Source organism: Octopus sinensis, linkage group LG26 (genome assembly GCF_006345805.1).
Source record: "Octopus sinensis linkage group LG26, ASM634580v1, whole genome shotgun sequence".
Classification (NCBI taxonomy): domain Eukaryota; kingdom Metazoa; phylum Mollusca; class Cephalopoda; order Octopoda; family Octopodidae; genus Octopus; species Octopus sinensis.
In genome coordinates, this window is record NC_043022.1 from 7,140,073 (window position 1) to 7,154,742 (window position 14,670).

The 14,670-nt window shown below is 40.7% G+C and overlaps 1 protein-coding gene across 1 annotated transcript in view; it reads right to left on the bottom strand.

The window, feature by feature from the left end:
• The window catches only part of LOC115224838 (serine/threonine-protein kinase NLK), a 25,993-nt gene extending 15,804 nt beyond the window's left edge, over positions 1-10,189 (bottom strand). Inside the window, exons 1-3 of the mRNA XM_029795778.2 lie at positions 10,056-10,189; positions 5,459-5,514; positions 2,163-2,269 (exon numbers count right to left, since the gene is read on the bottom strand). Coding sequence (XP_029651638.1) covers positions 2,163-2,269; positions 5,459-5,514; positions 10,056-10,139 — 247 coding nt within the window. The 5' untranslated portion in view covers positions 10,140-10,189. The remainder of the gene's footprint in view (positions 1-2,162; positions 2,270-5,458; positions 5,515-10,055) is intronic.
• Between the last annotated feature and the right edge of the window lie 4,481 nt (positions 10,190-14,670).

Here is a 14,670-nt window from a genome sequence, read left to right on the forward strand (position 1 = left end):
ACTAAACACCACAAGGTATTTTATCTGTCAATCAGATGTTTAATAGTCTTCCACTCTCTTATATGAAAATGATGATGATGATGATGATGATTGCTTGTTTGGGAACAAAATCACAAATGTAGTTGATTTAATTTATTTTTAGATGCTTGCAGCTAATTACTCTATTGCCCTTCTCCAATTGAATTGAGAAAGATTAATGAATCATGTATGCTGCAGACGAGCACATTGACCTTGGAAGGATGAGAAACAGTGAGGCTTGAACTCAAAATACATCATCATCATCATCATCGTTTAATATCTGTTGGGTTGGATGGTTTGATAGGAGATGGTAAGGCCAGGAGTCTTACCAAGTTCCATAGTTTATTTTGGCATGGTTTCTATGGCTGGATACTCTTCCTAATGCCAACCACTTTTCTTAAAAAGACTCCGCCGGTTACGACGACGAGGGTCCCAGCTGATACGATCAACGGAACAGCTTGCTCGTGAAATTAACGTGCAAATGGCTGAGCATTCCACAGACATGTGTACCCTTAACGTAGTTCTCGGGGATAATCAGCGTGACACAGAGAGTGACAAGGCTGACCCTTTGAAATACAAGTACAACTCATTTTTGCCAGCTGAATGGACTGGAGCAACGTGAAATAAAGTGTCTTGCTCAAGGACACAACGCGTCGCCGGGAATCGAACTCACAACCTTACGATCATGAGCCGAATGCCCCAACCACTAAGCCACGCGCCCTCACGCCAACCACTTTACAGAGTGTACAAAGGGTGCTCTTTATGTGGCACCAGCACCAGTGGTTTTTACATGACACCAGCATCTGTGCCTTTCACATGGTATCATCATAAATGCTTTTTACATGACACCATCACCAAAGCATTTTATGTGGCATCATCACCAGCGCTTTTTACATGGCGCCATCAAAATTAAATATAGGGCTCTCTCTTTTTCTCCTAACTCAAATGAAGAAAAAATTGCTGAGGATGAGGAATAAGAAGTGGAAGAGATAACATTCATGACTTATCCAATGATTATCCAATAAGCTAAACCATCCCATCTGAGAATTAGTTGCCAAGAATACCACCGCAAGATTACAAGCACCAAAATTAGTGTCTTTTTTTTTTTTTTCTTGAACACTTTAATAAACTGATTTAGAACAATCTTGGCACAGGATTGGTAAACTGTCCAGTTCTGTGCTAGGAAGAAAGACCAACTGCTTCAAGAAGAGAGAGAATGACTATCTACATTTTCTTAGCTGTTTATTCTTCTACTGTTATAGTCATTAGTCATTGGACTGCAGCCATGCTGGGGCACTGCCATTTTAGTTGAACGAATTGACCACAATGCTTATTCTTTTAAAGCCAGGTTCTTAATCTTATGAGTTTCTTATTGCCAAACCACTAAGTGATAGGGATGTAAACACACCAACACCGGCTGTCAAGCAGTATAGTGGGTGACAAAAACACAACCACAAAGACACACACATACATCCCTGATGGGCTTATTAGAGTTTACATCTACCAAATCCACTTTGAAGCGTTTGGTTGGGCCAACGCTATAATAGAAGTCCATGTGCGTGTGTGTGTGTGTAGACACACACACATATATATTGTTGTCATATATTGTATGCCTTCAGGATATTGATGACACTACAAGGAAAACACTCTTTATACACTCTGTAAAGCGGTTGGTGTTAGGAAAGGCATCCAACTGTAGAAACCATGCCAACACAGACAAGGGCCGGCTGGTCAGTCCCTGTCAAACTGTAAAACAGCCCAACCTATGCCAGCATGGAAAACAAGCATAAAATGATGATGATGCATGTGTATATATATCTATCTATCTATATTGACAACTGACAAGTCCCTTAATCCCTTAGGGGTCATTGGGCTACTACAGCTATGCAGTCTATCTAGGACAGGAAAGCCTGGTAGAGTCCATCCTTCTCCAGGCTAAATTCATTTCTACATTGAGTGGACTGGAGCAACATGAAGTGTTTTGTACAAGAACACACTGTATCACCCAGTCCAGGAATTGAAACCATAATCTTACAATCACGAGTTCAATACCCTAACCACTAAGCCATGCTGCCTCCATATATATATTTACATGCATGATGATGGAGATAAAAGAAACAAAATGAAAAAGTAGGTAGGCTTACCTCTGAGTATTTGGTATAAGAACACCTTGATATGGTCTGTTGTGAGCGGTTGAGGGGAGACTATAATTTTGTGTAGATCACTCTGCATTAGTTCTGTTACCACATAGCTAGTTTCAATTATTAAGGAAACAACAATTATCCAAAGACATGTCAGTATTTCAGGTCAACCTTCAGCTCCACCCCCAAATGCCTTTAGTTCTCTCTCACTAGTCAAGATAGTCATGACTTTCCTCCTTAGACGGAAAAACCCCCTACGGTCATGAATGACCATGGGATTGCACCTAGAAAGTTCCCCTTTGAGGTACCAGTCTGGGCAAGGTTGTTTATGGAAGACCAGCAGCCATCTATGCATACCCACCTCTCCTCTCCAAACCATTGATGTTGTCCAAAGGAAAGGCAAAGGGGCCAATACAGCTTGGCACCTGTGATGTTGCAACTCATTTCTACAGCTGAGTGAACTGGAGCAACATGAAATGAAGTGTCTTGCTCAAGAACACAACACACAGCCCGGTCCAGGAATCGAACTTACAACCTCACAATCATAAGCTCGACACTCTAACCACTGAGCCATGCACCTCCCATAAAACAGATGTAAAAAATATAAGACAGATACAAAAAATAGGGAGGAGAGGTCATGGAAGGACAAAAGATTTAATGGTATGAATTGAATGTTGATGATGCATTGATGGTGTATCACCCCTTTATCCTGCAGGCCCTACACCATGTGGCAACAAAAATATTCAAGATGTGACCATTCTATTATTCAGACTAAATGCATCTAAGACTACACTATTCAATGTGTCTTTTTCCATCTTTTCTAACTCATGGTGTGATTTTTAGAGACAATGAGCTGTTATTTCTAGCTGGCCATAACTGACTTATATTGCTGTTCAACCCCGATGCTGCAGATCAATGGATTCAAAGACATTCCAACCAAAAGTACAGCCATTTTCCCTCTCAACCATCATAGACCTAGGACTACATTATTAATTATTTACATTATTTACATTTGACAGATATTTGTCCTCATCTTGTTGTTAACGCAACGTTTCGGCTGATATACCCTCCCACCTTCGTCAGGTGTCTTGGGGATATTTCGAACCTGGGTTCTCATTCCTAACATCGAAAAATACCTTAGGAATGAGAAACCAGGTTTGAAATTTCCCCAAGACACCTGACGAAGGTGGGAGGGTATATCAGCCGAAACGTTGCGTTAACAACAAACAAGATGAGGACAAATATCTGTCAAATGTAAATAATGTAAATAATTCCTCATCTCTTAAATATAGAACAACATTATTAAATGTGTCCGTGTTAAGTTGTGAGCAATTTGGCAAATAAAAGCAAAGTTCCAGTTGATCCAATCATCAGAACAGTCTGCTCATGGAGTTAAGGTGCAAATGGCTGAGCACTCTACAGACCTGCATGCCCTTAATGTAGTTCTTAGGGAGATTCAGCATTACACAGAATGTGATAAGGCTGGTCCCTTTGAATTGCTGGTACAGCCCATTTTTGCTACCTGAACAGACTGGAGCAATAAAGTGTAATATAAAGAGTCTTGCTCAAGGACACAATGCATCTGCAGGAATCAAACTCACAATCATTAGTGCCCATGGTCCCTTTTTAGGACCAGAATGATAATCCGTCATATTTTTGCAATGCTTGTATTTTTCTGAGATATATTTTGTTGGTTAGTCTTTCAAATATTGTAATATAAATTTTTATATATATATGTATAGAAAAAGATTTTTGGTAATAAACTGAATAAAAAAACTTGGGCACTAATGGGTCCTACTAAGCCATGCACCTTCCCCAATTTGGCTAATATTTCTAATAGACCAAACAACTGCATAGAGACTTAGTAGTTACCTTGTGACAGAGACAGACAGACAGATATGATTTTTTATCATTTGAAACGTGCAACAACATATCTGTACTTGACTGATAGCTTCTTGCAAGTCAAGGAAGGGCAGAGCAACAGTCAGGCAGCTTATTTGATAACAATATTGAATGTAAATGTTTATATCTCTAGATTAAGGAATTAGTCCATTCTTAGAAGTTTAGCAGTTAGAGGTACCTGCAGGTAATATATCTAATTTGCACTTTGTTAGAAATACTTCTGCAATTAGACTTTAATTAATGTCTAAATATTATTTTAATTATTTCACCAAACATGGTAAACAATCTGAGCATGTTTTGGCTTTATTGTGATCTCATCAGCAATGTATAGGTCAGGCGTGGGGACATGCAGAGTTACAGCATGTTGCTGCAGTCACCATTTGTTGATACATTCCCAGTCCTCCCACTCAGTCCCCACCTCTGCAAAATACTTCTTCATCTGCTGTGACCATGTGGCATGTGGTTTGACCAACACAAGCTGTCAACCCAGTTGAATCCTTAGTGAAGAGAACACAGTAAACAGGGCCTGACTCGGAAAATCGAGCAACATGACCAAACAGCCTGAGCTGGGCTCCCAAATCAGACAAGCAACAGGACCCATCTTAGTTTCTAGGTTGAATCATTGGTTGGATATGTAATTTGATCAATGGTAATCCATAATCCAGCAAAGGGCCCTAGTACCAAAGGAGCTCAAGGTGGCTCCCAAAAGCACCCAGACAGTGTCCAAGTCTCACAACTATAGAACAAGACAGGAAGGACCAGAGACTTAAAGACCCAAACCTTTGTCTTCTGCACAAAGACCCATCAAATACAGTCCCAGTCAGTCCCTATCTGCACAAGATACCACTTCATCTGCTGCGACCATGTGGCATGTGGTTGACCAACATGAGCCATCAACCCAGCCGGATCCTCAGTGAAGAGAACTCAACAAGCAGGATCTGACTCAGAAGATCAAGCAACATGGCCAAGCATTGTGAACCGGGGCTTCCAAATCATACAAGTGACAGGACACATCCCAGTTTCTGAGTAAAGTTGATGGTTTGATATGAAATCTGTTTGATGTTCAATGCCTGCATGGATTGGAGTAATGTATAGATTTCATCTTCCTTAGTGAAGCAATGAGAAGAAAATCAATAAATGCCCAATATTGAATATTGATGTAGGAAAGGAGAATGTCTGAAAGACATCCCATCACAAGGTGGTGAAAAAACAAGTTTTAGTTTTGCCACATTTAATACAAGAAACAATAAAAAGCATGATAAGAAATTTGGTGAGGAAAAGACAATATTACTCAATGACTAATAATTAATTACTGCAACCAGTTTATTAAGCTTATAAGTGAAATGAAATTAATGGACAACAAAAGTCATTATGAAGAGTCATTTATCAAAGGATACATTTCATGAAAGAAGTCTATGTGTGGTGGTTGTAAAATATCAAGAGCAGAAAGTATCTGGAAAGAAATAAAGAGAGAAATAAATCAAAGCTTCAGTAGACAAAAGGAGTTCAGCTTGTACTCGATGACCTGTCAATCTATAACAGCACACTTCCTTGTGAGTAGTTTTCTTTTTCACCTCAAAGTTAACCTTGACTGTTTAATAATCGTCAAACAAAATCCTTATTCATTCCCATCGATGATTTGAATTAACTCTGCATTATCTTTGGGATTTCAATGATGTGACTGTTTTTAGAATGACATTGTAGGAAAGGTGTGAGAGAACAAATCTGGTCAGCTACAACATAAAACGGGTGGAAGATTTTGGCTGGGTATAGCTGGTTTAACCCTTTAGTGTTTAAACTGGCCAAATCTGGCCCAATATATTCTACATATTTTATATTCAAACTGGCCATATCTAGCCTCTCACACCTAACCTACAATGCCATTTTTTTTCACCTCAAAGTTAACCTTGACTGTTTAATAATCCTGTCAAACAAAATCCTTATTCGTTCCCATCGATGATTTGAATTAATTCTGCATTATCTTTGGGATTTCAATGATGTGACTGTTTTTAGAATGACATTGTAGGAAAGGTGTGAGAGAACAAATCTGGTCAGCTACAACATAAAACGGGTGGAAGATTTTGGTTTAACCCTTTAGTGTTTAAACTGGCCAAATCCAGCCCAATATATTCTACATATTTTATATTCAAACTGGCCATATCTAGCCTCTCACACCTAACCTACAATGCCATTCTAAAAATAAGTAATCACATCATTGAAACCGCCAAGCTGTAAGATGATCCAGGATTAATTCAAAACAATTTGAGTGGAAAAGTATGACATTTAACAGAGTAATCTGAACACTAAAGGGTTAAATGCTAAGCAATTAATCAGAAAAAAAAACTATGGTAAAAGATATTCCAGATATGGCCATCCCACAGCCTTCAAACATACAGAGAACCCATAACCACATTAATCTGTGTTCTTCATTTCGAAAACAGGAGTTGATATGGGGGAAAGTTAGGCTGTTATTTCTAACAGAAGAGCCCTTTATTAAGCTGATAGCTTATCAGTAGTTGATTTTTAACCTAGGGCAACCCAAATCCAGTAAACTTATGAAAGGTGTTCAAAAGTTGAAGGAGTTTATAAAGTTTCACCTAGTGGTGAGTATGAACGAAAATAAAATTGGTACGGAATACAATTTGTGGTGTTTGGATAGTATTGGACTTATATAAGGCAGTGAATGGGTTAGGGTTAGGGTAATAGACCAGGCAAAATGCTTGCTTTACTTGTTTCAGTCATCTGAAGGGATTTAACGAAACAGATCGCCTTCACCCCCGTCCCACCACGACTTATTTTTTAAGTCTAGTACTTATTCTATCAGTCCACCAAGTTATGGGAACATAAACACGCCAACACTGGTTGTCAAGTGGTGATGGGGAGCAAACAGACACAAAGACAAACACACACGTATATATATATATATATATATATTTCTTTACTACCCACAAGGGGCTAAACATAGAGGGGACAAACAAGGACAGACAAAGGGATTAAGTCGATTACATCGACCCCAGTGCATAACTGGTACTTAATTTATCGACCCCGAAAGGATGAAAGGCAAAGTCGACCTCGGCGGAATTTGAACCCAGAATACTTAACGGCAGACGAAATACGGCTACGCATTTCGCCCGGCGTGCTAACGTTTCTACCAGCTCGCCATGCATATACACAACAGGCTTCTTTCAGTTTCCATCTACCAAATCCACTTACCAGGCCTTGGTTGGCTCAAGGCCATAGAAGAAGACATTTGCTCAAGGTGCCACACATTGGAGCTGAACCTAGAACCATGTGGTTGGGTTGAGAAGCAAACCTCTTACCACACAACCATGGCCACTAAAATCGACTTTGCTTTCCATCCTTACGGGGCTGATAATACAAGTAGCAGACAAGCACCGGGGTCAATGTAACTGACTCAGCACCCTCCCCAAAATTGTTGGTCTTGTATCAAAATCGAAAGCAACAGCATTGGAATTATGGTAGACTTTAATATCCCAAACTATTTACTTTTATTTAAACTGCTATACACAAACCTAGACAAAGGAATGGTTGGCTTCCTATCCATAAGGTTTCAGGTTCAATCACTCTGCATGGCACCTTGAGCAAGATTCTTTTACTATAGCAAATGGATGGAAACTGAAAGAATCCCAGGTGCATAGGATGTAGAGGGTTTGTAGGACACAGCGTGAGACGACTGTTGTTATCACTAGGCCTAACTCATCGTAAAGTCAATACCACCATGACTGATATCCAATCTACAGTGGAGAAGGCTAGCCACTGGATTTGGTTAAAAAGAGAAGATGAGCGATGGCGAGAAGGATATTGAGTTCTTCATAACCAGCTGATCTAACAAGCGGGGCCTCATATCAGTGAGGGGGGGCCGGTGCGCATTGATGCCATCGAGAGGTAGGCCCCGAAACGGCGCGCATTCTCTCCTGATGACCCCATACACTTGCTAGCTTCCGATATACGGAGCTTTTGACTGGTAGTACTTGCATGTGCAAGTTGTTTGTAAGACATCTCTTTGTTCTCACATCAGGCAATAGTCATAAACATCATCATCATCATAATACAAGCAATGGTTTTTGTGTCCAATCGTCTACAAAAGCATGTCTGGTCATGGGAAATATCACCTTGCATGGAAATAGTGTGTGTGTGGGGGGTGATAGGAAAGGTAAACAGCTGTGGGAAATCTGTCACAACGAAATCCCATCTAACACATGCAAGCATGGTAAACTGAATTTTGAAAATGAAGGCGAGAGGCATATAGGCGCAGGAGTGGCTGTGTGGTAAGTAGCTTGCTAACCAACCACATGGCTCCGGGTTCAGTCCCACTGCGTGGCATCTTGGGCAAGTGTCTTCTGCTATAGCCCCGGGCCGACCAATGCCTTGTGAGTGGATTTGGTAGACGGAAACTGAAAGAAGCCTGTCGTATATATATATATATATATATATGTATGTGTGTGTGTTTGTGTGTCTGTGTTTGTCCCCCTAGCATCGCTTGACAACCGATGCTGGTGTGTTTACGTCCCCGTCACTTAGCGGTTCGGCAAAAAAGAGACCGATAGAATAAGTACTAGGCTTACAAAGAATAAGTCCTGGGGTCGAGTTCCTCGATTAAAGGCAGTGCTCCAGCATGGCCGCAGTCAAATGACTGAAACAATTAAGAGTAAAAGAGTAATATAATGAGCCAAATACCCTAACCCCTAACGTATGTGCCTACACACACACACTTTTACTTGTTTCAGTCATTTGACTGTGCCCATGCTAGAGCACTGCCTTTATCACAAACATTGTTTTATTCTTTTACTTGTTTCAGTCATTTGACTGTGGCCAGGCTGGAGCACCAACTTTAGTCAAACAAATCAACCCCAAGACTTATTCTTTGTAAGCCTAGGACTTATTCTATTCATCTCTTTTGCCGAACGACTAAGTTACAGAACACACACACACATATATATATACAACAGGCTTCTTTCAGTTTCTGTCTACCAAATCTGCTCACAAGGCTTTGGTCGGCCCAAGGCTATAGTAGAAGACACTTGGCCAAGGTGCCACACAGTGGGACTGAACCCAGAACCATGTGGTTGGGAAGCAAGCTTCTTACTACACAGCCATGCTATCTGTTAGGAATTTGGTGCCTTATTTCTGTAAATTATGAAATGCACAGTGAACATAAAGGGGTGTAATGCAGCAGAATATTAATAACAGTGTTTCTGAATGAAACAGTTTTTACTGCCGAGTAATTCTGATCTCTCACGAGAAACACTCACCAGGTTTCCACAAAGTTTTCATCCAGCTACAAGAGAATGTTCAACAAAAGACTGTCATAGAAGATCTTTGTCCAAGCCGCTGCTACTCTTTTACTTGTTTCGGTCATTTGACTGCGGCCATGCTGGAGCACCGCCTTTAGTCGAGCAAATCGACCCCGGGACTTATTCTTTGTAAGCCCAGTACTTATTCTATCGGTCTCTTTTGCCGAACCGCTAAGTTACGGGGACGTAAACACACCACCATCGGTTGTCAAGCAATGCTAGGGGGACAAACACAGACACGCAAACACACAAATACATATATATATATACATATATACGACAGGCTTCTTTCAGTTTCCGTCTACCAAATTCACTCACAAGGCATTGGTCGGCCCGGGGCTATAGCAGAAGACACTTGCCCAAGATGCCACGCAGTGGGACTGAACCCAGAACCATGTGGTTGGTTAGCAAGCTACTTACCACACAGCCACTCCTGAGGAATTAAATCTAGTGCCATGTGGTTGTGAATTAGATTCCTTAGTCACGTAACCATGCCAGCACTTTATTTGAGGCTTGCAAAATGTAAAGGTGAACGGACACTCACAATGATAGTTCTAAGTCAGTTGCCATTCCTTATTGGTGAGCTCTCAAAACAAAGAAACACAAACAGCCCCCACCTGCTACCCCCATCCCAGAAAAATATTGACATATTTCCATAACAAGAGTTGAGTAAACTTACATTTTCGTGCTTGAAATGGCAAAGCATGCGGAGTTCCCGGTAGACACGCTTTGAAGAGATGAGGTTTTGGAAGACATTGGGCATTTTCTTCAGGGCCACTCGCTTACCATCTCGTGGATCAGTCACAGACCTGCAAATAAAAAAAAAATAATATCTTAGTGATTTCAGTAAAGAGTATAAACTGTTAGGGTAATTAACTGAAAGAGTATAATTGATTAATTAATTTTGGCAGGTTCTCTCTATCTCTTTCGGAGAGGCACAAGCACCTACACGTACATATACACACACGGCAGTAACTTCCGCCTGCCGAATTCCATCACAAAGCTTCGGTCGGCTCGGGGCCATAGCGGAAGACACCTACCCAAAGTGCCACGCAGTGGGACTGAACCCAAAACCATGTAGCTAGGAAGCAAGCTCCCTAACCACATATTTTAATAATCCCAGAAAGATGAAAGGCAAAATGACCCTGGCAGGATTTGACTTCAGAATGAAACAAAATGAAATTTAACCCTTTCATTACTGTTTTTATTTTGAGATGCTCTGTGTTTCTTTCAATTATTTTAAATGTAACAAAGAATTTAGTAAAATAATTTAATTATTATTAAGCTAGCATTAGGAACATAAATTGCGACTAAGGTTTGGTGGAAGATTTTAATGAAAAACTTATGAAAACAAGACATTTGTACTACAGAGCCAGAGCCGGTTTTGGCCAAGTTGGTAACAAAAGGGTTAAACACCAAATGGTATTCATTACGCTTTTTCTTATTGGTTCATTGTATACAGCTCCAGGGCAGCCCTGTCTGAGTAGATCTATGACCAAAGGCATTCCACATGAAGCCATCCTATCTTTTTTTTTTTTCGTTTTCCCTAGGCACAAATACCCTTACAACCATTACATTCAATGGGCCCTTTTCAAAGATAACAGCTTATAATATGTGAGGTATTTAGCTGTTTTTTATAGCAAAGTGAATGACCGCAGTCTCTCACATTTAGAATTGGTCATTGAAAACCTATTTCTTTATTACCCACAAGGGGCTAAACACAGAGCGGACAAACAAGGACAGACATAGGTATTAAGTCGATTACATCGACCCCAGTGCGTAACTGGTACTTAATTTATCGACCCCGAAAGGATGAAAGGCAAAGTCGACCTTGGCGGAATTTGAACTCACAACGTAACGGCAGGCGAAATACCGGTAAGCATTTCGCCCGGCGTGCTAACGTTTCTGCCAGCTCTCCACCTTGGTCATTGAAAACCATCTACTTTTCATCTTTTTTGCTGTGGTGAAGTTAGAAATGCTTGGGGTGGAGATCAAAGTAAGCGATACAGACTGCTGGCATTTGGTTGCCAGCCAGCAAGTCCTTTTCACACAGGGCACAGCAGCCTTTCATCTGTGGCCCTTTGTAATTTTTTAAAAACAGTTTTTGTGAGGAGGGAAAGCAATGCTCATGATTCTTTACAGAACTTCAGAGACTGATGGGAGAGAGGAAGGAAGGAAGCAATCCCAAAACTGGAGACCAGGTTTGGATGCTTGCAATGGTATGGGTCCTACTAGAGCAGTGGTGCTCAACCATTAACCCTTTAGTGTTCAGATTATTCCATCAAACATAATGCTTATTGATTCCCATTGATTTGAATTAATCCTGCATTATCTCATATCTTCAAGATCTTGATGGTGTAATTACTTAATGTAGAATAACATTGTAGGGTAGGTGTGAGAGCCTGGATCTGGTCAGTTTGAACATAAAACAGATTAGCTATTTTGGCCGGATATAGCCGGTTTAAATACTAAAGGGTTAAAACTGGTTTTTTTTCCATCTATGGACCCCTTTGATTCCTATTTTACTTTACTGGGCCCTCACAGACATTTGATGTTCTTTAAAAAACCCTATTACATTTTTAGAATTAGATATTATTGGGAATTTTTCTTTTATTTTTTTTCTTTTACTTGTTTCCGTCATTTGACTGCAGCCATGCTGGAGCATTGTCTTTACTTGAACAAATCAACCCTAGGATTTATTCTATCAGTTACTTTTGCAGAACCGCTAAGTTACGGGGATGTAAACACACCAACATCAGTTGTCAAGCAATGGTGGAGGACAAACAGACACACACACACACACACATACATACATACATGTATATATATGATGGGCTTCTTTCAGTTTCTATCTGCCAAATCCACTCAGAAGGCTTTGGTTAGCCCAAGGCTATAGTAGAAGACACTTGCCTAAGATGCCACACAGTGGGACTGAACCTGGAACCATGTGGTTGGGAAGCAAGCTACTTATTTCTTTATTGCCCACAAGGGGCTAAACATAGAGGGGACAAACAAGGACAGACAAACTGACTAAGTCGATTACATTAACCCCCCAGTGAGTAACTGGTACTTATTTAATCGACCCCGAAAGGATGAAAGGCAAAGTTGACCTCGGCGGAATTTGAACTCAGAACGTAGCAGCAGACGAAATACCGGTAAGCATTTCGTCCGGCGTGCTAACAATTATGCCAGCTCTCCGCAAGCTACTTACCATACACCCACTCTTGTACAAAAATAATTCTCAAAATATTTTATGTATTGTAGAATTGTCTAAGCAATTTATTTCACACGAATTTTAACAACAAAATGGATCCCTAAAGATCATATGGACCCCAGTTGAGAACTGGCACACTAAAGGCATCCAAGGACAGCAAGTGAGGTCAGTGCATGATTTGACCCCAGAAGACAAAATAAGTCAATCAAAATACCACAAGATATGGGACGGCAGGTGGTGGTCTAACAAATCCACCAATCTGCTGCCCTGAATAACGATGAAAAGCAAAGTTGACTTTGGTGGGATCTGAACTGAGAGGGTTGAAACAAATACCACAAGGCAGGAGGAGTGGCTGTGTGGTAAGTAGCTTGCTAACCAACCACATGGTTCCGGGTTCAGTCCCACTGCGTTGCATCTTGGGCAAGTGTCTTCTGCTATAGCCCCGGGCCGACCAATGCCTTGTGAGTGGATTTGGTAGACAGAAACTGAAAGAAGCCTGTCGTATATATGTATATATATGTATATGTATGTATGTGTTTGTGTGTCTGTGTTTGTACCCCTAGCATTGCTTGACAATCGATGCTGGTGTGTTTACGTCCCCGTCACTTAGCGGTTCGGCAAAAGAGACCGATAGAATAAGTACTGGGCTGACAAAGAATAAGTCCTGGGGTCGAGTTGCTCGACTAAAGGCGGTGCTCCAGCATGGCCGCAGTCAAATGACTGAAACAAGTAAAAGAGTAAAAGAGTAAAGGCAGTCTCTGCAGTGCTGGACAGACTCAAATGCGAATTTACAATTTTTAGTTGAAACAAAGAAAACAGAGAAGTCAAAAAAATCATTTAATTGTTTGGCCCTCTCTCTAAAGGTGAAGTGCTGACAAAACGAAAAAATGTCAAACTGTGACAGATTGAGCAGATCTTATAAGGCGTTCCAACCTTGACCATCAGGACAAGCTCTACACTTCATTATCCTTTCCAGAGACAGGGGTTAGGCTTACTAGATTTCAATCTATTTCATTTACGATTAAAACAATTAGTAATGTTTAATGACTGAAACACGTAAAAGAAAAAACAAAAATATTCCAAATTTTCCAGAAATCAGGTTTTTATTGTTATTCTTAATTAGGTTGTCTCCCTTGGACTCGTTCAATTTACTGTTTTGCCCACGTGTGTCGTGTTTTGTGGTCAAGTTGACTATGTCGAGCGAAATGCACCACTTTTAATTAAAGGGCCATATTCCATCCACTATATAACTCCTATACTCAAAGGGTAAATCAGGTAGTGCGATGATGAAATGATGGTAAGAGATAAAGGGAATCAGTTTAAGTCAACCCTAAAATCCTATCCAAAGCATACTAACAACAATATAATAACAATAACCCTTTCTACTAAAGGCACAAGGCCGGTAATTTGTGGAGGGGGTTACATCGACCCTGGTGTTTCACTGGTACTTAATTAATCGACCCCGAAAGGATGAAAAAAAGCAAAGTCAAACTTTGGATACTGCAAAAGTCCGTGGAGAATAGTTTCGCAGCTTTGCATGCATCTCGGACTGTTCCGCCCAGACAGCGCTTCCGTGCGGTAGCACTTCCAGGCCAGGGATATCTGGAAATTATCCATGATAGTACCGGGTCCGAAACTCCAATGATCAACTAGTTCATCCTCGTCAACGCCTAGAGTTTCCCCGAGAACGTCGTCATCGTTCTTATCCACCACTAGATTTCTATAAATTGCTACCAAAGAACTTCCACCAACCGTATTGCCAAACTGATAGAGAGCTGCGTAACTGGTACTTTATTTATCGACCCCGAAAGGATGAAAGGCAAAGTCGACCTCGGCGGAATTTGAACTCAGAACGCAACGACAGACGAAATACCTATTTCTTTATTACCCACAAGGGGCTAAACATAGAGGGGACAAACAAATTTTGGCGCAAGGCCAGCAACTTGAAAGGGGGGATAAAGCCACTTACAATGACTCCAGCGCTCAACTGGTACTTATTTTATTGACACTGAAAAGTTGAAAGGCAAGTCCTCAGCGGAATTTGAACTCGGTAAAAAGAATAAATACCACTGGAACTGTT